At 43.9% G+C, this 27,689-nt stretch overlaps 2 protein-coding genes and 1 long non-coding RNA gene across 3 annotated transcripts in view; 2 read left to right on the forward strand and 1 right to left on the reverse strand.

Moving 5' to 3' along the window:
* LOC310666130 (intelectin-like protein) overlaps window positions 1-27,689 on the forward strand; it is an 814,635-nt gene that overhangs the window by 322,195 nt on the left and 464,751 nt on the right. The window lies entirely within an intron of this gene.
* On the forward strand, window positions 135-5,974 carry LOC310666198 (uncharacterized protein). The gene is made up of 7 exons (XM_083416877.1): window positions 135-285; window positions 676-790; window positions 1,411-1,430; window positions 2,859-2,930; window positions 3,627-3,717; window positions 4,870-4,991; window positions 5,829-5,974. The coding sequence occupies exons 2-7, from the start codon at window positions 724-726 to the stop codon at window positions 5,892-5,894; spliced, it is 438 nt and encodes a 145-aa protein (XP_083273003.1). The 5' UTR covers window positions 135-285; window positions 676-723; the 3' UTR covers window positions 5,895-5,974.
* On the reverse strand, window positions 10,322-22,102 carry LOC310666286. The gene is made up of 2 exons (XR_014505852.1): window positions 18,074-22,102; window positions 10,322-17,813 (listed from the first exon to the last, which is right to left on the reverse strand). It is a non-coding gene; the product is annotated as an uncharacterized lncRNA (long non-coding RNA).

The raw sequence follows: 27,689 nt of genomic DNA on the forward strand, positions 1-27,689 counted from the left end.
CGGCCAAGACTCCCTCAGAGAAGGCGGGAAGAAGACAGCGGCGAACACAAACAAACGCCGCTTCTCGCTCGGGGTTTCCCTCGGAGCGACCGCAGGGGTCGTGCGTCGCCGGGGATTGGCTGGCGCTTGTCGCAGTCTCCCTTTCCCTCCCGCCCCCTGTCCAATCCGAGCCTCGAGCGGCGCAGCTGGCTGTTGGCGGGGGAGGAAAGAGGCGTTGGAGGCTTTGAAGTGGCGCGCGAGGGAGAGCTAGCTTTTCCCGCGCATTTCCAACCGTCGTTACCTCAGGTGCACTCGGGTTTTGTCGTTTTTTACCTCAGAATTGTCCCCTCGCCTGCCAGCCTCTTGAAGCAATTGCGGTTAACGAATGCCAGAAGGGGCGTTAGACGCTTCTTTAAACAAGCAAAGCACCGCCTATTTATTTCTACTGCGTGTTTCCCCCCCTAAGTACTGCTACATAAAAATGAGCTTTTAGCCCAAACCGCTGAAAAGGCGATCCTTCCATCCTGACTGAAAATAACTCCCTTTTTGATTGGGGCTTAAAACTAATCCTTACACACGTTTCAATTTTTGCTTTTTTTAAAAAAATAGATCAATACAAGGAAATACACATTTCTAAGGAATTTGGATCCCTCATTAAAATGTTAACCTTTCATCTTTTCCCCTTGCCTTTTAAAGGTTCCTACTATTCCTCTCTCGTTCTTCTCACCTGCTGTTTTGAGGATTATGGCCACTAGGGAGACGTTTGTCTTTGTCTTTTTTATGTTAATTTCTCCTTTTTACCCCATTTCAGGTAAGGTTTTGTGCAGGCAAGTATCTTTAGAGGTAGAAATAGTTCATTAAGGGGAATAAATAACCTGAAAAGTATCTAACCGCAAGTGTTGCCAAGTGATGCAATTTAGTCATGAGTCACCCAGCTGTGAATAAATCGCTGTTTCTCACTGTGAAAGAGAAAATTATGTGTGCGGGTTGACTAACCAGCCAAAACACCATTATTTCAAAAAAACCACATTCTCAATATATTTAAATTAAGCTTGGAACCCTAAACATGTTTGTGGCTGAGTTAAGTTCCATTGACATTCTGAGTTATATACATCAGCTTAACTTTGGATCATGCCCCTAATTTGCAAAAAAATAATCTGTGAGAGCGCAGAATGAAAATAGCAAGATATATTAAAAGATTTGAAGACTAAATGGTACATTCTCAGAGCAACTGTTTTAAGTTGGCATATCTGTAATAAAATAAAAATGTCAACTGTTCAGCTGTCATCTATTTCATGTCAACCCTTCTTAAAAGGATGATGATTCTGCTTTGATTCTCTAATCAATTCTGTATGAAGAAGTGTGTAAAGTCATCTTTCTTGCCATTGCCTTGTTAAATCGTGCAACTCTCCCCATTTTTCCTTTCCTTAGGTAACTCGGTAAGATATCAGGTAAAAACCTCTTTCCTGTTCCTAGAAAGCAACAAGTTGTTTATTTTTTATGTGAGCGGGGGGTGCGATTGGAGAAATAAAAATTAGGAGCGCTCCATATTCAACTTGGAAGGGATTCAGAATGCCTGAGGAGCTAAGCTTAGACAAGATGTAATTTTCAGGAGTTAACTTCAGATCTTTTGGAGACAAATCCACCCCAAAAAGCTAGGCTGTCCAACAAGCCTGGCATTAGAAATCTGAAAGGCTCTTGGGCCTCCATGATGCATTATTTTTCAGGGCTGCTGGTTGGGACCCAAATTCATCTTGGCATGCTGGCATCATGTGCCATTTTGCCACCCGAGGCGAGAAGACGGGAAGCCAGGTGGGCTGGCTTTGTTCATCCGCTTGTTTGAGGCCATTTCAGTTACTATCCTTCTGGGTGTTCAAGATGAGTCGTTTGGGAGTGGCCACCAAGACCATATAGCAGGCATGTCCAAAGTCCGTTTCGGGGGCCTAATCCAGCCCGCTGGTCGGTTTAATCTGGCCCCTGTGGCAGTTTATTTCCTGGGGTAAAATCCTAAAAAAACCTTCAACAACTTCAATCCTAAAAGAAGCTCCGCAACTCCAACCCTAAAAGAAGATCGATAACTTCAATCCTAAAAAAAAGCTCAAGAACTTTGGGGTAGAATCATAAACGTATGTATTATTTTACTGTTGTTAGCTGCTCTGAGCCCGGCTTCGGCTGGGGAGGGTGGGATAGAAATAAAATTTATTATTATTATTATTATTAAAAAGCTCAAGAATTTCAATCCAGGTCAGCAACTTTGGTTGGCCCTTCGGTTGGCCCCATGGCCCTTCACTTCATCAAATCTGGCCCTCTTTGAAAAAAGTTTGGACACCACTGCCATACAACATCAGTCCTGAAAGACCTACATTGGCTCCCAGTACGTTTCTGAGCACAGTTCAGAGTGTTGGTGCTGACCTTTAAAGCCCTAAAGAGCCTCAGCCCAGTATACTTGAAGGAGCGTCTCCACCCCCATCGTTCAGCCCAGACACGGAGGTCCAGCGTGAAGGGCCTTCTGGCGGGTCCCTCACTGCAAGAAGTGAGGTTGCAGGGAACAAGGCAGAGGGCCTTCTCAGTGGTGGCGCCCACCCTGTGGAATGCCCTCCCATCAGATGTCAAGGGGATATACAACTATCTGAGTTTTAGAAGACACAGAAGTTTTTAATGCTTGACTTTTTATTATTTTTTTATATGTGCTGGGAGCCGCCCCGAGTGACCGGGAAAACCCAGCTAGATGGGCGGGGTATAAATAATAAATTAATGTTTAATGTTTTATCTTTTTTTAATATAATGTTGGGAGCCGCCCAGAGTGGTTGGGGAAACCCAACCAGATGTGCAGGGAATGTTGTTGTTGTTGTTGTTGTTATTTATTGCTGCTCCCTCAGAAGATCAAGGATTATCTAGCGCACCTCTGCCAGCTGTATGAGAAGATCTTGACACTTTGGTTATTAACTAAAGTTAAGATAATAGGCAACACCCTCCTTAAAATGCCTTTATTTCTTTTTTTGTTAATTGGCTTTATGGATGGCATTTCTCTATTGTTATCAGCCGCTTTGAACTGTTAGGAAAGCGGAGACTACATCTCTGAAAATCATTTTCAGCAAATTAAACAGCTACAAGAGGTTGTAACACTCCTATTCCAATTGTTTGGAGCAGTGCCTCTGATGCCTGAGATCACATCTTTTACGAGATACTGGCCTAGCAACAAGTATTATGACTTTGCATTGGTGTACCTATTGGTTCATTCTGTCCTACATGTTATCACCCCACCAACCTTACAACTGGACCGTAAGTAAATATGTCCATGTTGAAATTTGCCAAGACATCATGGTGACCTGATGTTTTAAGTAATTATGAAGTTGCTTATGATAAAAAAGTTGTGAATTTTATTTTGTATCTGCCTTGGTCAGTAATGTACACAGATCTCTGAATTTAAAAAAGCATTTAGCATTTATGAGCCAGAAAGCATATACTGTCTGTTACGGTAAATCCCTTTTGTCATTGGCAATTGGAAATAAATGGATATATTGTAGCGAAGAAGGAGGTGAAGAAGACATGCCCCCCCCTTCTGTATCATGTCAAAAGTTTTTAGCAATGTAAACACAGTATTTTACAAGTCCCTTTTATTGTGGTGTTTTGCTTGCTTGTTTAAGGCAAGAGTTAAACAAATGGATAAGTTTACCAGCGAATCCATGAAGGCACAAGAAGCTCAACCTGATATTATCATCATCCAAAAGGAATCAGGTATAAAATGTTTATCACCACCACAGATGTGCTTATAAATTATTGGTCAGCATTTCCCAAATAACAGTAATTTGCTGAATATATGTATGTAGACTTCCAGCTATATATTTATACTGGATCTGGCTGAAAACATAACACATATGAACAAGGTATTTGTTAGAAGCCTTGGGAATTTTTTTAAGGAACTTGCTAGTCCCTATGGTAATTGAGACATTGCTGAACCTAACATTGCTGAACCAGTGTCTTCACTAATACTTCCCAAATGTATTGACTGCAGGGATATCTAAGAGATTATATTTCTTGAGTATCTTTAGTATTGCAGTTGTATTCCTGCAGACACAGAAAACCTTTTTGTGTGATAACGAAGCAAAGTTGCAAGTGGAGAGAATCTCCACTGTCCCTAGTCCACATGAAATGTAGTGTTTCTGGAGCAGGTGATAGTGATGAGGTAGATTAGAAGAAGCTGGTACAACACCACCAGAGGAGGAATATCAGGAGAGGGGTATCTTAAATGACTTGTTTGGCAAGAAACTGAGCATATGTGGGTAGCAGGAACAAAGAATGAAGGTTTTGGAGGAAGAGCTGTGTTCCAAGAGGAATTTTGGTACTCCAGGCTAGAACATTCATTGGCATGCAGCGTCCACACAAATAATAGAAAGGTTACAAGGTTACAAAAGAGTAACCCCATTGAACTTCGTTGGACTTCTACTATATTAAAAGGTGCATGATAAACATCTTGTTATCATGGGAGAAGTTTGCTTTTACCAAAATGTTCCATTACACTTTTAAGCCAGGGGTTCCCAAACTGGTCTGTGAGCTTCATTCAGGTAGTCTTCTGCTTGTATAGTGAATATTAATACTGATTTTTAATTGTATATTTATTGTATATTTTGTTTCTTGTATTACAAAGCAATAAAAATACAATTAAAAATCATATAGCACTGAGCAAAACACATTACATTTCCTACAACAGGCAGAAAAATCATTAAGTGGTCCACCAGGACCCTCAGCAATTTTCAGGTAGTCCGTGGAGAAAAGAGTTCGGGAACCACTGCTTTAAGCCATTGCTGCTCTCATTCAGTTGCTTTTAAAGTAGGATTCAGAGTAATATGTCCTTAGAAACAGGCTTTTGTTCACATTAATTTTTTTCAGTAGAGGCACCATTTGGATCGTATATCCCCCAGGCTGTTAAAGAATCAAATGAAGTGGTGTCAAAAATTCTTAGCGATTTGCAGCCCAGCAAACCAGTGCTTTGGAAGCAGTTAATGTGGCAGGTAAATCATGATATAAAGAGCTTGTTCACATTGGAGCTTACTACGTGTCTATAGCTGTTTTGTGTTCTCATTTAATTTGTGTTCTCAAACACCAGTCTCATCGCTGTCTCCTGTAAATTTGAGTTTACCCAATTCAGGGTTAATACAATAAACTGCAGGAAATTGGGCTTCAAACTACTCCACTTGGGGCGGCAAACAGTTTTGGTGGCTGAGTGGGTCAGTCACTTTCTGCCACATCTGTTTCAACACTCTGTGACTTCCTGGGTTCTTTTTCTTTTCTGGCCATGCTCGTCACTATTTGTGGTGTGCTTCTGGATAGAGAAGCATGGCCTTGCAACACACACACACATACACACACTTCTTTGGATCCCTCAGATTTGAACAAAACAAAACAAAAAACCTGCAGAAATATGCATTGAGAATTTACCATTGCCTAACTGTGCTTTTGCACACTTACTGGGTGGGGAATTTTATTTTTAAGTTGTATGCCACCATCTGTGAACATGCCCTGTTAGTAGTTAATTGGCATAAGAGAATCGACCAATTAGAAGGCAAGGAGAAACACAAAAGGGATGCCTGCTGGTATGAACTACTCCAGTCTAATTCAAACTGGTGTGGGCTACTCCAGTCTAATAAAAATACAGGGATTAACAACTAAATAAAATCACATGTTGACAGGCCAAAAATGAGGAGAAATGATCACATACAGAACTGGAATTGATTGGGCTCTTTTATATGCCATTTTCCCCTGTTGACCTTCAAGCTTTGCCCCTATGTGAGAAGGAGTACTAGAGACCCTAGAGCCTGACTGAGGCTTTGTTCCATATTTTCCCACAGGGAGAAATAGGAGACAGGGGTCTCAGTTTCTATCTTTCCAGTGATCTAACAAGCATAGTAGCCTAGGAGGTGCAGAGTATGTGTCTGAGCTATTTCTAATACAATCTTTCAAACTTAAGCATTTATGGATGTTTTACTCAAGTCATGGTTGGCATTTTGCAGAGGAAGAAGCGTTGGACACATAACAAAAGGGGGGAAAAACCTTCCAGTAAAAGAAGGGGAAGATTTAGAAAGCATTTGGAAAGAAGTACAAAACCAAGGTTTGCAGACAGACAGGACTGGATTCCCAGAAGGTTCAAAAGGGAAGAATGTAGGATCAGAAACATACAGAATAGCGAAGACAAAATTCAGAAAGCCATAGAGCAGAAAGAAATTCTTAGATGTGTAAGAAGTACGTATGCTGGTGAGAAGGAATCTAAATCACAGTCAACTTCCACACATTCCAATGAACGTAAAAGAAGAAAAGCCAATGAAGTCATCACTTATAATGTCAAGGAAGGACAACTCTTAGGACTAAACGGAAGAAGAACACGAAGAAGAAGATCAACATACCCAGGGAAGCCACACTTGGTTTCTTCAAAACCCTTTGATAGCTATAGTTCTTCCTACAGTTTGTCTTCTTATTTTACCCCAGATAGCTCCCAGAGTACATTATCAAGAAGAATGAAGAGAAACGTTTCCAGTTTTCATAAAAAAGAAGGTAGTGTTGAAGATACATTTTTGATCAACACAAGGGAACAGAAAATAAGAGAGAGAAAAATGGGAGCATTTCCAAAGAAAAGAGAAGCCAGAGAAACAGAGTCGGTCAGAAATGTAAGTCTTAAACTGAAAACCTTAAAATCTCAAGAGAAATTATCTAACATGGTAGACCGTCTGTCAGACCCATCCAATAACATGTCAAAAGATGAAAAACTCACCTACATGCATGAACTCCTAGATGAATTAAAGTTATTCATTAAGCTGTTGGAGCAGCAAATACTACTACAATCACTAAATAACATTGTTTATTCAACCACAGTTTCTGGCTCGCAAAAGTAGAGAGCGCTAATATTGCTGAATTTAAAAACATGTTGCTATTTTGTTACATAAAAATCCTGATAATACGTAATTTTATTTTGGCTTAATTAGTCTTTAAATCATAATGTTGGTTTATAGCTCATATTAGAAAAAAGGTTTTGGATAAATGACTGAAAAAATACTAAAATAATTCCTAATAAATGACATTACTCTGGAAAATGCTCCTTGTAAGAAAGATGCACCATGACAGTAGTCATAGGAGAAGGAATAATAAAATTGTAGAGTTGGAAGATACCCCAGGGGTCATCTAGTCCAAATCTCTGCAATGCAGAAATCTCAGCTAGATCATCCATGACAGATGGCCATCCAATTTCTGCTTAAAATCATCCAAGGAGTCCACAACCTCCTGAGGGATACTGTTCCACTGTCAAACAGCTCTTACCCAGAAAGTTCTCCCTGATGTTTAGTTGGAATCTCCTTTATGTAACTTGGGTCCTACCCTTTAAAGTGGGAGGAAACAAGCTTACTCCATCTTCAATGTGGTAGCCCTTTAGATATTTGAAGATGGCTATCATATCTCCTCTCAGTCTCCTCTTTTCCAGGCTAGACATACCCAGCTCCTTCAACCATACCTCATAAGGCTTAGTTTACAGACCCTTGATCATCTTGCTCACACTCCTCTGCACACATTCGAGCTTATCAACATCCTTCTTAAATTGTGGTGCCCAGAACTTGATCAGGACACTAGACCTTTGTTAACGCAGCCCAGAATTGCATAAGCATTGTCGTTGTTGTTTTTTTGCTTCTGTGTCACACTGTTGACTCATGTTCAGCTTGTAGTTTACTAAGATCCTTCTCACATGTACTACTGGCAAGCTAGGTGTCCCCCACCTTTTATTTGTGCAGCTGGAATCATCAACCACTCTAACATTCCTGACTTCAAATGCATCAAATCACTTGGAACTCAGAGATACAACAAGAAGGTGGGATGGTGTAATCACCATTAATATGAAACAAGGCAAACTCCTTTAAGTCTCATTCCAGCTAGGCCAATTTCAGTTTCAGAGGAAACTCACAACAGTTTGTTTTTTAAAGGCTCTTACTTGTCCTTAAATATGCTTTCATAATTTCATACAGTACTTTTAAAAGTACTGCCTTTACATCTTATGGTGTCAACTATGGTTTGGGAATTTTTTTTTGTCACACTTGTGTTTCTACATGAAACGGGTTTGGGGGAGGAAAATGAGCCTTCAGCCTGAATGACGAAAGAATAATTCCGCTTTCGTACTTTGCATGTAAACTCTTCAAAGTGCTTGAGGAGAAGAAGTTGCATGTCTCTCTGATCTGCAGAACCCACTTTGACTCCTGAAGTGTTACTATAACATATTAAGTAAGAGATGATAAACATCTGAATGTTTATTCAAAGACCTTTATCATCTGTATATATTTCTTTAGCCACACATATTTACATTATGGACTTCTTCATGGCAAACCCTTTTTAGAAATCTAGTATATTTTGAGGATAAATAAGTGGTTATAAAACAAGCAGTAGGGGGCAGTAGAAGCACAGAAGTTACAGCACTGAGGAGTGTTTGAGATATGGTTCAGAAGGCAGGTGGTCCAAATAGTGACCAGTTTTTATGGAAAGTGCATCTTGACTGAGATAGTAGCAGTTGTGGAAAAAGGCAGTAGAGTGTTCCTAGTGAAACTATTTTAATTAATGTCAAGGGCGGGCTCAAAGAGTAATGAAAGCAAATTCCCAACTGTCTCTGTCAGTAATGATATCTGAGGCTCAAAAGCCAAATGGCGGTCAGTTTCCACAGGATGCATTTCAGTTACATAGTTATACTACCATATGCCTTGCCCTGTGTGACGTTATTTTGTCCCTGTTTTTTTTTTGCCTGATACGGACACCTTGTTAAAATATTATGAATGTGATTCGCTAGCACTGCCATGCTTCCTGTTTTCAGCTGCCTCTCCAGGGAAGTTCAAACAGTACTGAGGGCTCAGGGCCGGGGTGGCCTTGATCCCTTTACTTTTTATGATGCCTCCTGAGCTACTGTTTTAAAAGACTATAGTGGGGCAGTATGATATAGTTGAAATGGTGGGAGGGCGGCCAGAAAGCCCAAGGTAAAGCTTGTGGATTCTTCCTCTCCCCATAACACAAGTAAATGAACACAATATGTGTCGGTCAGTGAAAAGCCTTCAACAAGAAAGAGACTTAGGAAGGGATCTTTGGTATGAAAAGCATGATTTCACAAGGATGTCCCTATTTCCATATGTGGAACATCAGGTTTTGCATTTACAATACTATTGTGCTTAACATAATTCTTTTAAAATTCCATTTTTATAAAAAATATTAGAGCTGCCTTTCCTGGGGATAGAATAGTGGTCTCTATTGCCTATAGACTCTAGGTCCTAGAGCAGATTTTGCCATGCTGCCTAGGGGTCATGGGAGTTGGAGGCCAGCAACATCTGAAGGGTGCCAGCAGGAGCAGACCTTGGTAATATACTGCCCTGTACAAGGCCAGCATTTGACCCCTTAAGCCAGGTGAGAAGTGCCCTCCTCAGCTGCTCACCCAGTACTGTGATATCGCTTAAATGTAAAGGTAAAGGACCACTAACAGTTAAGTCCAGTCACAGACGACTCGGGGGTTGCGACGCTCATCTTGCTTTACAGGCCGAGGGAGCCAGTGTTTGCCCGCAGACAGTTTTTCTGGCTCGTGGCCAGCATGACTAAGTCGCTTCTGGTGCAACGGAACACCAAAATCAGAACAGCACATGGAAATGCCATTTACCTTCCCGCCGGAGCAGTACCTATTTATCTACTTGCACTTTTTGGCATGCTTTCGAACTGCTGGGACCGAGCAACGGGAGCTCACCCCATCACGAGAATTCGAACCACGACCTTCTGATTGGCAAGCCCAAGAGGCTCAGTGTTTAGACCACAGCGTCACCTGCATCCCTTGCGACATCGCTTAAAAGGTAAGGGTATTACATTGCCCTAAATCTGCCTCTGGCACTTAGTTAGCAAAGGTTTTGAGGGAGTCCATAAGTTTTTCTAAATCTGTTTCTTGAATTCAGGAAGATGACACAAATGTCATAGAATGGGTTTCTCTTCCAACTGTGTCAAAGACCCCTCCATGCCACTGAGCAAGACAATGCACCTATTGGCCTCCACAGATCAGCCCATACAAGTGCCACAAAGATTAAGTGTAAAAGCCATTTACACTTAGGGCCCTTAGGATCGCCTGTCCTGGTATGCCCCGCAGAGGACCTTGAGGTCCATGAATAACCATAGTTTAGTGGTCCCGGGTCCTAAGGAAGTCAGACTACCCTCCGCCAGGGCCTTTACAGTGATGCTCTGTCCTGTGATACTAGGGCCCTGCAGGATTTAACCTCCTTCCGTCGGGCCTGTAAGACAGAGCTATTTCGCCTAGCCCTTAATTTGAATTCAGCCTGATCTTTTATTTCCCTTCCCTTCTCTTCCCTCCCCCTCCCCTTTTATGAAGATCACCTGCTCTGAGGCCCCACAGCTAATTCTCCCCTGGCCTCCTCGCTGGCCCAAGTAGGACCAATTCAGCCAGCTAGCCCTGGAGATTATCTAATTGATTTTTGATTTTTGAATTTCATTGTTATTCATGTTTTTATACTGTATTTTATGCTGCTTTTATAATTAACCGTTTTAAAGTGTTTTAAATTTGTTGTTAGTTGCCCTGAGCCCGGTTTTTGAACCGGGAAGGGCGGGGTATAAATAAAAATTTATTATTATTATTTATTATTATTATGGAGCAACAGTGCAAGATGCACTAATCAACACTGGCCAAACCGCAAGCCACAAGTTCATCACCCCTGCCCTATTGTCTTTCCCTTGGCACAATAAATCAACAAAAGTTCATAGGCGCTGACTAGATGGTGTGTTGGTATTCCGGCTTCCAGTCAAAGAGGAAAGAGGAGCTTACAGTCCATACCTCCTTAAAGAGACAAGCTTCAGAAGGTCAGTGGCTGATAACAGAAGAAGTTGCAGCACTGAGCAGCTGTGTCTGAAAGCCAGCCTGGAGCACTTCTCAGTTCTTCAGTTAAGAACCGGTATAGTTCAGGAGTTGGAGCCAAGGATATGAGCTGCTGCTTAAGAGCTCTTTGGTGACAAAGCAAGGTCATAAGGCTACACTTGTAGTCCAGTGGCACAGAGACCATTCACATGTGTAGTAGCATTGGAGCCAAGAAATCAGCATCATTTAAACTCTTCTGCCCTGAATGAATAGCATGTTTTCAATATTGTTAGATGTGCAGAATCAAAAATACTATTCAGCAAGGGACAGCTGTAAGACATGCTTAAGGGTTTGTGTTGTTGGGGTTTTTTGGGGGGGGGGGAGTTGCACATGGACTTGCTCCAACTTCCTCTCTGCTCACCAGCTGAGAGGTTAGTGGCTGTAAATCACTCCCTTAGAAAATAAGTGGGGCAGTGTCCAGTGGCTGAAAGCCGTCACTTCACCCATCAGCCTGGAGGGCCTTTTGCCACTTTGTCTGGTATGTGATGGCCTTGTAAAAAAGAGTGTTTCAAAAATGTACATTCTCTCCAACAAAAAGATGCCTTTTCTGGCATGAAGCACTATGGTATCCTTAAGAGGCCTTGGCTTGGCTGTTTAATCTGATATGTCATTCAATCTCTACATTATGGTCGGTGCCTAGTATCCAGTCAAAAGGAGCTCAAGGCAGCTAACAAATCCAAACATCATGCCATTATTAAAATATGTAATGATCCCCATTCTGACATCGCGTCATAAAAGCAAAATTTCAGCGTAAAAAGCCAAAACCTGAACAACAAACTCCAAAAGCTACCACCAGAACTAAATCATCAAAAAGAAACAAGAAAAAGGGAAATGACCAGCCAAATGACATTTTTGCACTGTTATGTTTTCACTACCTGCCTAAAACAGGACAACGATGAGGCTTGCTTGACACATTGACTGGCAAGGCATTCCAGGCAATGGGCACCACCCACTCATATAGAAAAGGCCCTAGTCTCTGAAAACATACCTACAACAGCTGATCAATCCATGTGACCAATTAACTGAGAATACAGGACTGAGTTTTATACAGCATATTTATATAGAGGCTGTAAATATTTTTTTTTAAATGACACTCAAAACCCTGGAAGTCAGTTCCACCAATATGCCAACATGCAACCTGCAATTTTCCATTTCGTAGAAGAAGAGCTACAGTATTGTGCGTGTTTATGGCTCCAGTGTTAACATTGCTCATGTGAATGGCTCTTGTGCAAGCAGGGCTTTTTCTTTTAGTCAGCAAACCACATTTCTTTGGAAAGGAAACAATTGTAGAACATCCAGTAAAACTGAATTCATAGAAAATTGGCCTGCGATGGGGAGGTTCAGAGCTGACAGAAGAACTTCATGTAATTCACTATTTGCCTTCCCAGGTTGTGTGCTTGTGAAGCAGCATATTCTTGACACATAATAGCGAACAAATCTATTTCCTGTACACCCCCTCACAATAATCTCTATAGTAAGAAACATTGCAACAAAGTTGGAGAATGTCAGAGAGCTATGTCCTTCACACCAAGAAGCCTCTTATTCCCCAATCCCAGTAAGGTACCAGCAGATTGTTGGTGCTCAGTGGTGCTTTGCATTATCTGGGGGCTAAACCAGCCCCACTTGAAATTATGCCCCAATAACATCTCTGAATCAGTGCAATCTATTTGCTGGTGTTACTAATAGAATTGAAACACACAGCTGCCATTTTAAGGGACCAAAATGCATTTAGTAACTCCTTTCATTTGTCCACATCTGCTGTTTTCTGTGGGAGTACAAAAAGGAGAAAAAATAGTTTCCCCAGTTTTTTTAAAATACATTTTTAATAGATTGTAGCGAGGAGGTCTATCTGTGTGCGGTGTGTTCGTAATACCAACAAACTCTTATTGGATAAGAAGGGCCAGTCCAGTTTCCCACTCACTTAGCCTTAAGAGAGTAGCTGCAAGCGTAGGCTCAGGGTTAAAATTAGACATTGCATTAATACCTGCCTACTACTAGTTGGCCATTTGCTTGCACCATATGTCCTCCTCCCATTTCTAATTGTACTATACAATGCAAGTGGTGTGTGAGAGAGAGAAGCGGTGGGGGGAAGTGTGTGAGAGAGAGGACAGCTGAATACGATCAAAGCTAATCCAAATTGATCCAGCCCAGCTCCAATTATCTAACTGACCTTCATAAGAAGCTGCTTTTCTGTGCTACCAATACATCAGGTGCAGGAAATTATTCTGATTTCAAGATACCAGTGTACATATTTGATTTCATGTAAAAATTCACTTAAATTCAGCTGAAAATGTATGCAAACTTGAAATTTCTACCCAAGAATCCTGGGAACTGCAGTTTAGCAACTATTCCCTTAACAAACTACAACTCCCAGGATTCTTGGTGGATGGGTGTGCTTTAAGTGTATGGCATGTATGCAGCATTGGTATATATAAAACTAGCATGGGGGATACAGTATGCTTGATATGTATTTAATAAATGCATACCTCGCCTATTTCAATATAGAAGTCACAGCAATCTACAATAATAAAATAGCCAGACAATATATAAAAATAGATCAACACTAGACAAAACAGTAAGCGTGGAAAACAGCTGAGCCAATAAATCAAATATCAAAACCAGCAATTAGCACACACAAATGGAAAACAGCACTACTAACATTAGATGCAAAAAAGGGGATAGAAAATATTCACAGAATTGTAGAGTTGGAAGTAACCCAAATGGTCATCTAGTCCAACCCCCTGCAATGCAGGAATCACAGCTAAAGAATCCCTAACAGATGGTCATCCAACCTCTGCTTAAAAACCTCCAATGAAGGAGAGTCCACCACACAAAGTAGTCCGAACAGTGCTATTAGCATCCCAATTGTAACCAAACATATGAAGATTGTATGTTGCATGCTACCCCAATGTGTGAGCAGTCTTTCTAACTATCAGACAGTTGAGGAAGGCCCACCCATTTGCCCTCTGGTTGCCTTAAGGACCCATACTTAGCAGGCCATTACCAAACTGGCCTGGCTATTCCAAGATTTAGATGGGGGGTGGCGGTCCAGGCATTAGAAGGGTCTCGGCCTACTGCTTCCGCCCCTCTCCACAAACTCAACAATATACAGAGCTTCCTTGGAATGATTTTCCACAAGGTGGATCCCACCACTAAGAAGACTGTTACCCAAATAAAAAAAGCAATAACTGATCCGCGGGTGGATCTACACACGGGGGGAAATGCTATAAGTCAGAAATTAAATTGTTATAATGAAAGAGAAAAAAACGCTATGTAAAACCACATAGAAAAGTTTCCTGCTCTATAGCACCATCTGGTGCTGCATGTTATACAACACATTCAAAACACTGTTTTTTGACTAATGTAGTCAAAGCTGGACCATAAAGAAGACTGATCGCCGAAGAATTGATGCTTTTGAATTATGGTGCTGGAGAAAACTCTTGAGAGTCCCATGGACCGCAAGAAGATCAAACCTATCCATTCTGAAGGAAATCAGCCCTGAGTGCTCACTGGAAGGACAGATCCTGAAGCTGAGGCTCCAAGACTTTGGCCACCTCATGAGAAGAGAAGACTCCCTGGAAAAGACCCTGATGTTGGGAAAGATGGAGGGCACAAGGAGAAGGGGACGACAGAGGACAAGATGGTTGGACAGTGTTCTCGAAGCTACCAACACGAGTTTGACCAAACTGCGGGAGGCAGTGGAAGACAGGAGTGCCTGGCGTGCTCTGGTCCAGGGGGTCATGAAGAGGCAGACACGACTAAACGACTAAACAACAACAAAGTCAAAATGTAGCCGAGTTCCTGGAATCATTTGTAGGGCCAGGTCACAAAGATCCATTGGCCTATGTGTGAGGACAGAACTGAGCTGACCCTGAAGAGGCTAAGCCTCTTAGTCCTTCACATGATAGTCTTGAGTAGCTCTGCTGCATCAGAGGTATGAGCATACAAACCACAGTTTCGTGGTTCAAGGCCCAAGTCATCCTGATGGATACCAAACGCCATATCATAAGCAAACATGTGCCATATAGGGTAGTTAGATGCAACAGAAGGCACTGGCAGGGTTCCTGCAAATTTGGTATTAGCTACGTCTGTTGAGATTCCCTATTCAGCCCGACTGTTAAAGGTTCGGGAGCCCTATCTTGCATATTACAGCCCTCTCTCACACACACTGATCTTGTTCCAATGCAAGCTCCAGCACCGAGTGAGAATATTATCTGGAGTTTACTATCTGCCTTCTGTTTGTTGAGATGTGCTTGAAAGTCCAGAAGGCGCTGCACTGCCTTCTCATGAAGCACAAATTTAACAGTCTCTTTTCTCCCCCAGTTCCAAGCAAGACTGATTCACGTCTTTGGATTTCATGAGAAAAAGCATCTCTTTATTTCTGTCTGCAGTGACCAAGCAGAATGAGTGCTTCTTGTTTTCCTAGTGACACTGCTGATACGCATTTGCCAGAGGCTATTTGTTTGCTGTTGGTGGTAGGTCTTGCCTCCCCATGAAAACAAAGGAGCAATGTGTTTTCTACCCTGCACTTCAGTTGAGCTTGATAATAGGAATTCTCTTTTCTCAGCATCTGATATAGTAGCGATGATCTGCGAGTGTATTTTTCTTCCCAGTTCTGTCTCTCAAGTCACTAAAGATAAAGGGAAATATAAGGGTTGGTTTATTTTTGGTGTATGCAAGGTTGGCTTAAGGTTTGCTATTTTGCTACCACACCGTTAGAGAAGGATGAGGGTGCAGCCTGGGAATTAATTGAGGATCTTGCCCTTTTCCTTTCAGAGAAACCCAACTGCTGAAGGAAAATTCACATTTAGTTTCATGGGCTTAATTAACTAGTATGGTTGTGGGTTTTGGTGGGTTAGTCTGGATGAAGCCCTGAGTCACTTCAAATTCTTGGGATCCTGTATCTGTGTGGGATCTAAAGCAAGATCTGTTGAGATGTTAATTCTGTGAGCCCCTCCATCTTATGCTCTGGTTGTACATCTGTGTTTTTGAATTATGGTGCTGGAGGAGACTCTTGAGAGTCCCATGGACTGCAAGAAGATCAAACCTATCCATTCTTAAGGAAATCAGCCCTGAGTGCTCACTGGAAGGACATATCCTGAAGCTGAAGCTCCAATACTTGGGCCACCTCATGAGAAGAGAAGACCCCCCCCCCCCCCGGAAAAGACCCTGATGTTGGGAAAGATTGAGGGCACAAGGAGAAGGGGACGATAGAGGACAAGATGGTTGGACAGTGTTCTCGAAGCTACCCAAACTGCGGGAGGCAGTGGAAGACAGGAGTGCCTGGCGTGCTCTGGTCCATGGGGTCATGAAGAGTCCGACACGACTAAACGACTAAACAACAACATCTGTACAAATAAAACCATATATCCTAAAGACACCAAGGTCTCCACTGACCTTCATTCCAAGGAAACCGAACCTGGGTAAATGCCTAGAACTCCTGGAATCTCTCACCACTCAGAGATTGGAGTGGTGTGTAACAATAATTTGCAAGACAGCTGAATTCTCCTTGACATTCAAAACTTGGGAACAGTTGCATCATTCCCTGCACAAGCCTGACTGGAATGGAGACAGAACAACTGTTGAACTAAAACCAATGGCAAGATCTTTGTGGGCTGCCTAGAAAATATAATCAACCTTGCAGATCCTTCTCATCACTTGTCTTCTGGAATCTACCAGGTCATAACAGCACCTTAATGAATGCACAATGTGGTTTTTTGTTCTTGTTTTAACCAAGAAACACACAGAAATTGATTTACAGTAGTAGTTAAAAAGCCTAGGGGGAAATGTGAACATCACAAACATGGCTAGAGAATAAGAGAATAAACTGTGTGCAGCCAATATATTTTGCAAGTGAGAACAACCCAATGACAAACCTTTCCAAAAGGCAAAATTATGCATCCCCTAGTTGGGGAAATCGCTGAATATTTATAGCTTAGGGAATCTCTGGTTTTGATTGAGATTTATTCATGTTCTTTACTCTCATGAGTATGTGGAGGAGTATAATGATATTAACAGATGAAAAGATGCTCTTATCTCTCTATTTTTTAAAAAAACAAGCAGTGGGGGGAGTATAACACTCCTGGGGAAGTTAGCGGGATGTGGAAACTACGCTAGAGTAGCAACTATGCAAATACCATAAAAAATGCCCTAATTAAACGTATGAATTTTCAAAGCGATTCCAGGGGCATGCTCTCGATTCAATATCTCCAAATCCTTAACAGCAGAAATAACCAAAAATGTGGTGGTGGTGGTTCCCCTTTTAAGTAAGTAAGTTGCAACCTGCAACCTGATTAGAAAGTGAGAAGTGCAAAGCTTTGACTCCCAAAAGAAAAGAAAAATAAACTTCAGAACTGTGAAGTTTAGACTAGCTCGAAGTACCATGGCCAGTTCCCACCACAGCAGTTTTAAGAAGGGTGCTAATAAATCAGAAGGGGCCCGAGGGGGTGGAAGGAAACCGGACAGTTGCACCACTGGTAATGCGAAACGTAGCGGATTGTGACAAGCAGTCACAGAAATCCCTGGTGCCCTCTGATTCACCTTCTTGACTATGTTTCGGGATAGCAAATAACAGTAGCCTGCAGGGAGCTTGATTTGGCCAGGGACTGTCAGTTGCTGATTCCTCAAACATGAAATAGGAGGCGGAAACAGAATGGAGCCAGGGAGACAAACTAGAACAGAAGCAGGATATGGGTGTGGGTCTGGTGTGTGTGTGGGGGGGGGGTGTCAGCCTGGGTGATTGCCCTGAGCCCCTTCTAGTTCTTGGGGTCCTGCACCCAGTGAGGGTTAGAATCTAATAGAGGTTTCTATCGCTGAACTAGTCAGACAAGTTTCTTTGTAAGACAGTGACCTTAGCTGGCTGCTTAGCTGTATCTTTTGCAACCTACCTCATTCTTTTGGGATGCTGATGAGGATACTTACCGTATTTTTCACTCTATAAGACGCACCAGACCACAAGACGCACATAGTTTTTGGAGGAGGAAAACAAGAAAAAATAATTCTGAATCTCAGAAGCCAGAACAGCAAGAGGGATCGCTGCGCAGTGAAAGCAGCAATCCCTCTTGCTGTTCTGGCTTCTGTGATAGCTACGCAGCCTGCATTCACTCCATAAGACGCACACACATTTCCCCTTACTTTTTAGGAGGGAAAAAGTGAGTCTTATAGAGCAAAAAATACGGTAAATGGTGCTACCCTCTAGCCCTTTCTCCATTTCCACTCCCAACTAGCTTCTAGGTAGGAGAACAAAAGCCAGTGGGGCATGTGTGAACTGAGCTGGAAGCAGGCTGGAAGCCGGAGACACAGAGACATGCTTGATCTGTGCGGGATCCAAAGCTCTTACTAACGGAGCAGCAAGATTTGTTGGGGTGTTAATGCTGTGAGTCACTCTGTCTTGTTCTCAGGGTGTGGGTGTGTGTCTGGAGTCTCACATCACTCAGAGATATTGGTGGCATGTAATGATACATTGGGGGGGGCAGGAAAAAAAGACTGTAACAGTCATAACTGCATGAACTTGGAGAAGCAAATCAAACTTCCACCAACGGATTTATTAAATAAACATGATTCCTGCATGGCAGGGGGTTGGGCTAGATGACTCTTTGGGACCCTTTAAACTCTACAGTTCTATGATTATATGAAAAATATTTATGTTTGAACTGACTCAGCAGCATAGATGCGACAGAGAGCCTGCCCTTTACTTGATACAGGCAATCTGGGTAGGAACACTCAAATTACCATATTCATAATCCGAACATGAAATAATAACATGTATTATCCTTCAAAGCTTCTTTATCCACTAACCCATTGACCCAGTTGTTAGTGAACTGGATTTTTCTGCGCGCACACACCATTCCCAGCTCCTCTCCCGCCTTCCTCCCTTCGCAACTCTGAACAGCTTCCTGTCTCTGCATCGCTACTGATTCATCTAAGCGAAATTATGGGCTGTTTTCATTTCACCACTGTTTTTGCCTTGCAAAACATCATCATTGTGTGTGTGCATTTTGAGTGTTCCTGCAACTTCCTCTTTCAGGCTGATGGGTGGCGGGGTCCACATGCTCTTCTATTCCTTGCTTGCTAGCTGCAGGTAACCAGCACTTTGTAACATCCTCTCTGCAAAGCTCACTTCAGCACCCAATCCTTAGTTTGACACCCAAGATTTGTTCCACTCCAGGCAACAGGACAGTTCCATCTTACCTGGATTGCTGGATGAGAAGCCATCCTGCTCAGAAATCGGGCTGAGCCACCTACTCCACCCCACTCCCAGCTGATTCACTGTGGAGAGAGATTCATAGTGGCATCTGGAAATACATCTATCCTTGGCAGAATAAAGGGGTGTTGATGGGATACCCCTCTCCCTTCACACTCAGTGACATTCCATTTCCAATAACAGCCAGAATTGTTTCCATGCTTTTGCATTATCTCTCTGCACATACCAGGGACCACAGAAAGTCTGTCTAGAGTGGTGCAGCAATAAAAATGCTACCACATTTGCAAAGCTAAGCAGGGTCTGGTATGGGGGAACCACGTGTTGAGATTCTTGCATTGCAGGGGGAAGGACTAGATGACCCTTGGGGTCCCTTTCAACTCTGCAAATCTATGAGTCCTCTGAACTGCAGGCAGAGGTTAGGAGGTTAGCATCAGCGACTACTAGCTGTGATTACTATATTCTGCCTCCACCATTAGAGGTATCATGCCTCTGCATGCCTGTTGCTGGGAATTGCAGGAGTACATAGTTCTGTGGTGCTGAGGTATTGCTTGTGGGCTTCCCATTGTGGCACATTGTGGATCAGGCCAATGGCCCATCTAGTCCAGCTTCCTGTGGCCAGACAAATGCCTATGAGAAACCCACAAGCTGGACCCGAGTGTAAAAGCGCTCTCATAAGAGCATAGCGCATTTCGTTGGCCACTGAGAGAAAAAGATGCTGGACTAGATGGGGCCATTGGCCTGATCCCACAGGCTCATCTTACATTCTCAAAGTCTTCTATCTGGGCCTGGGTCAACCTCGGCCTGCTTAAACTTCAAATAAGGAAAAAGAGTCAGGATGCTTACGTTGCTTATTTCAATTCTTTTACATCGCCTTGGAGTGAGCAATGAGGTTGGCTGTAACTGGGACCCAGATTTCACAGCCAGATTCTGCGGACGGCTGTGCTCCACTTTCTCTTGGCTGCTGCACCGCAATGGAAGGCAAAGCACGTGCCCCGGCTGCTATCAGCGGGAAGCCGTGCAGCGCGATGGAGGAGCAGATGGGAAGGCCTGGCTGTCTCGCTGGGAGCAAGGAACAAGCAGCCGAGCAAAGCTGCGGAAACTCCTTCGTCGGAGGTTTAAAAGAAGAGGCAGGATAACAGGATCAAACGTTTGCCAGAGACAGTTTTAGGTCTAGCTAATCTCATGCTGAACTTTGTGATCCCTGCATAGTTCAAAGCGTGCTGCTTAAACCTGGCTGCAAAAAAGAAGACAGCAAGCATAGAATATTGCTAAATGAAGACGGTACGGATGTAGCTCTCCCTTGGTCCCCTGTCTCTCCTGGATGCAGCTGCAAGAGGGGGAAAATGATTACTTAGCAGCAGGGTCAGTGTCAAGTAGAGTTGCCAGGTCAGGAGAATCCCAGAACCTGAGAGTTCAGGGCCCAAACTTGAGACATGGAACGGCCTCTGGTGATGTCATGGACTGGCATCCAGTGATGCCATGGGGGCAGGCCCTGGAGACGGAGGTTAATTGGGAGGAGCAGAGGAGGGCAGATCGCTCTCCCAAGTGTATTTGCTATAACTTGCAGGCAGCGCCTGCTGGGCTGAATTTTGCAACCTGCATGCACAGTCTTCTTTTTAATATATATACATCCTCTCATTGCCTTGAACCCCTTTTGAACAGTAGTGTGAGATAAGTGCAGTGGTGGAGGGAAAAGGCGCGCAAAAGAGCATTGGTGTAAGTTGCAAGACCGGCTGTGAAGGGACAGAAACACCCTCCCCCTATGCCCCCATCAGAAGCTGTCTCCAGAAGAAAGGATCTAGAGAGGGTAGGCACTCAGAGCCACTATTCACCCATTGCATTGAGAAAAGAAAGAAGTCCACGAAGGTCTTTGACTTCTTAGCTAAATGGACAGAATCTGGAATGCCTACCGTGAGCCGCAGAAGATGTCACTGTTTTAAGCTTCATCCCAGGCATACTTTGAATGAGAATTGTCTGGTAGCAAGGAACATAAGAAAAGTCTGTTGGATTAGGCCAATGGTGTATCTACCCCAGTATCCTGTTTGCACAGTGGTCAATCAGATGCCTATTGTGGGAATCCCCCAAGCAAGATTTGAGCACAAATCTCCCCTCCTGTGGCTTCATGTGGTATTCAGAAGCATTGCTACCTCCAACTATGGAGGCAGAGCAAAACCAGCATGGCTTGTAGCCACCAGTAGTCATGTCCTCCCTGAATTTGTCCAGTCCTCTTCTAAATCCACCAAGATTAGTGGCCGTCACTGTTTCCTGCAAGATCGAGTTCCACCATTTAACTCTGTGCTACAATGAAGTCCTTTCTTTTATCTGTCCCGAATCGTCCAGCATTCAGCTTCATTGGAGAGCGGGTGCTTCAGCCTAAGGAGCGCTGTTTCTTACAGAATTAAAGCCGGCCGTCTCATTTGTTTTACTATTTAAAAGAAGAGCTATGGGAAATTAGGGGGAGAAAAGGTGGCCTTTGCAAATATGGAACTAGCAAAAACGCAGAGAAGTACAGGTGTCCGCTCTGAGGAGGAGGAGGAGGCTGGATAAGGAGGATGGCAGAGCACATTTGAAGCCATCTGTCAGCTTCTAATTATCTAAATGGCAGGGCTTCCTGAGCCCCTTTTGCTGAAATCAAAGCTGAGGTCAGGGGGTTGCGGGGAGGCGGAGAGGCTGTGCACATTACCAGCTTAAGATGCAGTGAGGTCGTTCCCCACCGCTGCTGCTGCATTTCAAATGGCATTTGCATGTTGCCGTATGCATCAGTTGTGTTGCGTGTGTTTCCCTGTTGCCCACCGTTTATCCATGCACAAGTGGGCAGAAAGATATAGAATAACAGCATCATAGAGTTGGGAGGGTCATCTAGCCCAGCCCCCTGCAATGCAGGAGTTACAGCTAAAGAATCCCAGACAGGTGGCCTTCCAACGTTTGCTTAAAAACCTCCAGGGAAGGAGAGTCCACCACCTTCCAAGGGAGTCCATCCTGTTGCCGAAAATAAAGTTATTCCTAAAATGAGCCAGTGTGGTGTAGTGGTTAAGAGCGGTAGTCTTACAAGGGGAACTGGGTTCGCGTCTCCGCTCCTCCACATGCAGCTGCTGGGTGACCTTGGGCCACTCACACTTCTCTGAAGTCTCTCAGCCCCACTCACCTCACAGAGTGTTTGTTGTGGGGGAGGAAGGGAAAGGAGAATGTTAGCCGCTTTGAGACTCCTGAAGGGGAGTGAAAGGCGGGATATCAAATCCAAACTCCTCCTCCTCCTCCTCTTCTTCTTCTTCTTCTTCTTCTTCTTAAGTTAAGTCAGAATCTCCTTGTCATTTGAATCCGTTCGTTTGGGTCCTACCCTCCGGAGCAGGGGAAAACAAGCTCGCTCCATCTTCTATGAGATGTCTCTTTGGATGTCTAAGGTTTGTGTTCTCAAATCGGCTTGAAGCTGGTTTGCGCCGGGGGGGGGGGGCGGCACACACCAAAACACAGTGTGGATCATGGGTAGGCAAACTAAGGCCTGGGGGCCAGATCCGGCCCAATCGCCTTCTAAATCTGGCCTGCTTATGGGCTGGGAATCAAGGGGTTTTACATGAGTAGAATGTGTCCTTTCATTTAAAATGCATCTCTGGGTTATTTGTGGGGCATAGGAATTTGTTCTTTTTTCTTTCCCCCCCAAAATATAGTCTGGCCCCCCACAAGGTCTGAGCGACAGTAGACCGGCCCCCTGCTGTAAAAGTTTGCTAACCCCTGGTGTGGATTGTGGTGTGAAAGCAGATTCAAGTGGGAGTGTGCTGGAGGAGGAGTAATGTGTACCCAGTGGCCTTAGTCATGCTAATAGTAGAACCACTAAAATTGTCATATGTCCTCTTTTCCCAGGACAAATCCTCTTTTCATGGGTAGATTTGTCATAGTGATCCAAAGTGAACAGCAGAAGTCGGCAAATGTGCCCTCTTTTTTGCTCTTCAAAATATGGCGACCCTATTACTAAGTCCTATTGAGTGTGATGGATCTACTGAACATTAGTCTGGATCCAGTCCATTCTTACAAAAAAAAAAAAAGGACCAGTCCTTTATTTTGAGTTCTCAGCAGGGCTAAGAAAGTTCCCTGCCTCTTTCAACCAGTCTGGTGGTAGAGACATTACTTCCAGAATGAAGCAAAACAAGCAACACCAAAATAAAAGATATTGGAGAAAGAAGTTCATTGGTGGGGTGGGGGTGGATAAAAGAGTTATTATAGAAAATGTTATCCCGCTCTCCATCAGGAACTATCAGAGGAGGCCAGTCATAGTCAATTAACAAATAACCCCAGATGAATAGACAACAATATTCCAGTGAAATCTTACAAACCACCCAGACCCCAGCAAGTCCAGACAGCTGACATTTGGGAGGTTTTTGGTTTTTTTTGACTGGCGTATGTTGCTGACCTTATCAAGCCTCCTCAGACGGGAATTTTCTCAAAGCGGAAGCAGGCAAATGACAAGATTTCTTTGTTGCTTTCTCTGAACCAAGAGAAGCCGGAAAGGGTAGAGGGAGGACAGAAACAGGGTTCTTCGTGGCATATATTCATCTATGAAGAATCTCCATAAAAAAAATTTTTTTAAAGGGTTGGAAGCTCTAGGACAGGGTCGGGAACTTGTTCAACAGGTTTATCAAGGCTCCCTTTTAACTGATCAGATTTGCACCCGGGGTGATTCCATCTCACTGTCCTGGATGGAAGCCCCCTTTGCGCACACACCCAGACTGTTGGGGTTTGCCCAACACCAGAAGGCATGCCATTGAGGCAGCATAACCACTTCTCGTTGGAAGGTATCTGAGACTTCCGCACTGGAGAAGCAAACCAGACTTGGGTCCAGTCAGGGCCTGGATAGTGACTTTATGGGAATCTCATTCACGCTGCCTTGAATTCCACAAAGAAAACCCAGAAATGGGTCTACAAGATATGTAATCACCTACATCGCTACAGATATGGATGTTGTGACTGTGTTTCCTTCTTCATACTTTGAGAAGGTGATCTTGCTGTGGATGGTTGCTTCTGTACAACCCTAAGAACAAAAGAAGAGCCTGTTCCTGGATCAGGCCACTGGCCCATCTAGTCCAGCATCCATTTCTCACAGTCGCCAACCAGGCGGCCGTGGGAAGCCCGCAAGCAGGATTCAAGCACCAGAGGACTCCCCCTTCCTGAAGCTTCCATCAACTGGTATCCAGCAGCATTGCTGCCTCTGACTGTAGACACAGACCATAGCCATTGTTCATTATGCATTAATTTTGATTTTGCAACCCTGGGAAGAGTTTGCTAGAACAGCCACTGGCAAGTTTCTCTACCTGCCTTGTCCCACCCCCTACAGGGGGGGCAGGTATTGTTTGTGGCTCTTTTGTACTTTATTCTTGGGCTTTGTTTACATGTTTATTGACATGAGATGTCCGTTTGCCCTATTGATATTAGCGTGGCTTTTTGCTGTGGCTCTTTTTTGCAATTGTTCGTGCATTATCTTGGAATGTCGTTATATTTTATGTTGTGTGTTGTTCTGAGCCACTTTGAACATGGCTCTGCCATAGGGAAGTGGCATGCAAATAAACTCACCATGCTGATGAGCATCTTTACTTTATTCCAAGACCTCCACCATTTAAAAAATATATATTGGTTTTCTTTGGCAATACCAAGACACCTGTGTTACCAGACCCAGAGACCGGTGTTGCCACTGGGGAATCTCCAAAGCACTGCTTGGCACACAGTGGAGACTGGAAAGAGAGGAATATTGTTTTGCTCTGTCCTTCTTTTTATGAGGAGTGAGGAAGGCAGGCAGCAGGCAGGGGAGAACAGAAGTTCTGCTTCATTTGGCCTCTAATAAGATTAGTGTCTGTTCTGCCGATCAGGTGACCAGGAGCTGTCTGTCTCTCTTTCTGTGTGTGTGTGTACAGAGAGCTGCACACATGTGGTTCACTAGGGTTTCCTGGCTCCTACTTCTCCTTATATGGTGTGAAGCTTAAGGAAGCTGCCGATTGGCTGGTCCAGCAGACACCCCAGAGGTAGCAAGAAAGGGGGTGACAAGAAGGAAAGAAGAGAGAGGGAGCAATCGAGGGTCTTGAATGGCAGGTGACAAGGAATCTGGGTGCATTACATGCTCTGGAAAAAACAACAACAACAACCCAAAATGTGTCAAGCAAATTGCAGCTGTTTATAGAGAGCCTCTCCACCATTGCCACTCACAGCAAGGCTGCACACTGGCTGTTTCTGATGCCAGTAAGGAAAGTGAGCCAAATCCAAACTGCTCTGCACCAGGTCCCCCTCACCACCACCATCTCCACCTCCCCCTTTCCTAAATGTGACGGTACTGTGGATGTCGTACAATGAACCACCGCCGGAATGTCCGCCGTATCTCTGCCGCACTGCCGGGTGCCTCCGTTACATAATGGAATAAAATGCAACCCGTTGTTAGCAAATCAAAAACGACGGAGCCCTGCGAAGAGACAATGCAAGCGTCTCCTACCAGGAACGGCTGTCTCTTGTCACGCCGATGAGGCAGCCGAGGCTGTGGGGAGGTTTATCAATGCTCTTGGCGGAGAGAGTTGAGAGAGCGTTGCCAGAGGCAAACACATATGTGTGGTGCTGTCCCATTGTTGGCCCGCTGTTAGGGCGCCGCACTTGGTGCTGCAGAATGCACATTTCCAAGGTGATGGAGGCAGAATGACATTCATGACACCCGGGAAGGCTGGCAAAACGTTCAAGCAGCTGGGGTGACTGCCCTATGAGGAAAAGCTGCAACTTTTTGAGAAAAGGCGTAAAAGAGGAGACCTTCTCATACAACACTATGATTCATGGAAGCTGAATGTTGGAAGATAAAAAGAAGTCCTTCTTCACTCAGCCCATTGTTAAACTATGGAACTCCCTCCCACAAGAGGCAGTGTTAATTCTGAATACCAGTTTCTGGAAACCGCAGGAGGAGAGAGTTGCCCCTGTGTTCGGATTGTGCTTGCTGGTTTCCCATTGGGGCTTCTGAACGGCAACTTTGATAACAGGATGCTGAACCAGTTGGAATAACCAGGCTCTGTTTATGTTTGTACAGTAGCAAGGGATGTGGGTGGCGCTGTGGGCTAAACCACAGAGCCTAGGGCTTGCCGATCAGAAGGTCGGCGGTTCGAATCCCCGCGATGGGGTGAGCTCCCGTTGCTCGGTCCCTGCTCCTGCCCACCTAGCAGTTCGAAATCACCTAAAAGTGCAAGTAGATAAATAGGTACCACTCCAGCAGGAGGGTAAACGGCATTTCCGTGCGCTGCTCTGGTTCGCCAGAAGCAGCTTAGTCATGCTGGTCACATGACCCAGAAGCTGTATGCCTGCTCGCTCGGCCAATAAAGCGAGATGAGCACCGCAACCCCAGAGTTGGCCACGACTGGACCTAATGGTTACCTTTTTACCATTGTAACTCACAAGCATCCAATGAAGCTGGATGTTGCGAGACCCAGGATGGGCAAAAGAAAGATGGGAATGAACCAAGAATTATTTAAATGCTTCCACATATTTTAAGAAAATGTGGTTCTAGATTGCGCTGGAACCTTTTGCCTCCATATGCTAGATTTCTACCTGCAGATGTGTGTGCTTAATGGAAAATGTTTCAAGGATGTGTTCCCGCATGTCTGAATCTGTCCTGCCGCAGAAAGGCAGTACCAGCTAATTCTGTTGGACATGTGGCTTAGCTCTTAGACTTTTAAATCTGCTTCTGTTTAAACATTAACAATACTTCAGAAAGGAGTTTAAATCAAGCACAACCCCAAATTCCAACTCAACACCTGCAAAGAAAGGAAAAAGACACGCCTTTAAAAACATTCAGTGTTTTTATTCTTATCTTCATCACAGCCTTAAATATCAAAGGAGAGCTGCAGCAGGCTGGAGCAAAACGGCATATACAAAGAACTGGGAGGGCTTTAAAAAAGATTTCACAATAAAAATCAGTGCAGAGTTAGGCTTACTTTGAGAGAGGAAAGGCAGGCATTGAGAACTGGCAGGGGGGAGAAATGCACAAACGGCAAAGAGAAAGAGGAAATAGACAAAACAAATGTATAAACCTAGTTTGTGCTTAACATCAGGCAATGGCTTGTTTGGCAAACCATGGTTTGTCTCACAGATGATTCAACAAACCACAGTGGTCCAAACTTTGCTTTGTTTCCTTGCTGCTCTTGCTTTGTTCCTTAGTAGCTTGGCAAGCTTCTAGGGCGATGTGGTGAAAACAAGCTATGGTTAACTCATATGGTTGACTCATAACATCACCCTGTAGTTTAAACAAACCAAGGTTCATCAGTCAACAACAAACCATGGTTTGCCAACAGTGAATGAAGCACAGTGAAACCGTTGGGCAGGGCTGAAGCACAACACTTAAGCCATGGTTTCACCAGCGGTTTAATAAATCATGGCTTTGCATTATGGGCAATCAAAGCCATTTGCCGGATCAGGGTTTTGTGGTTTTTTTTTTGCACTTTTGCCAAACACATATCCCCGAGCTGGAGGAGAAGGAGACACAGAAAAGAGAAAACTCAAATCAAAGAAAGTTGGGGCTTTTTTAGTTTACTCAACGCAGAACATGATGAAGAGGAGACATGATAGAGGCTTACAAAA

This window comes from Podarcis tiliguerta (genome assembly GCF_965153285.1).
Source record: "Podarcis tiliguerta genome assembly, chromosome: 16".
Lineage (NCBI taxonomy): Eukaryota > Metazoa > Chordata > Lepidosauria > Squamata > Lacertidae > Podarcis > Podarcis tiliguerta.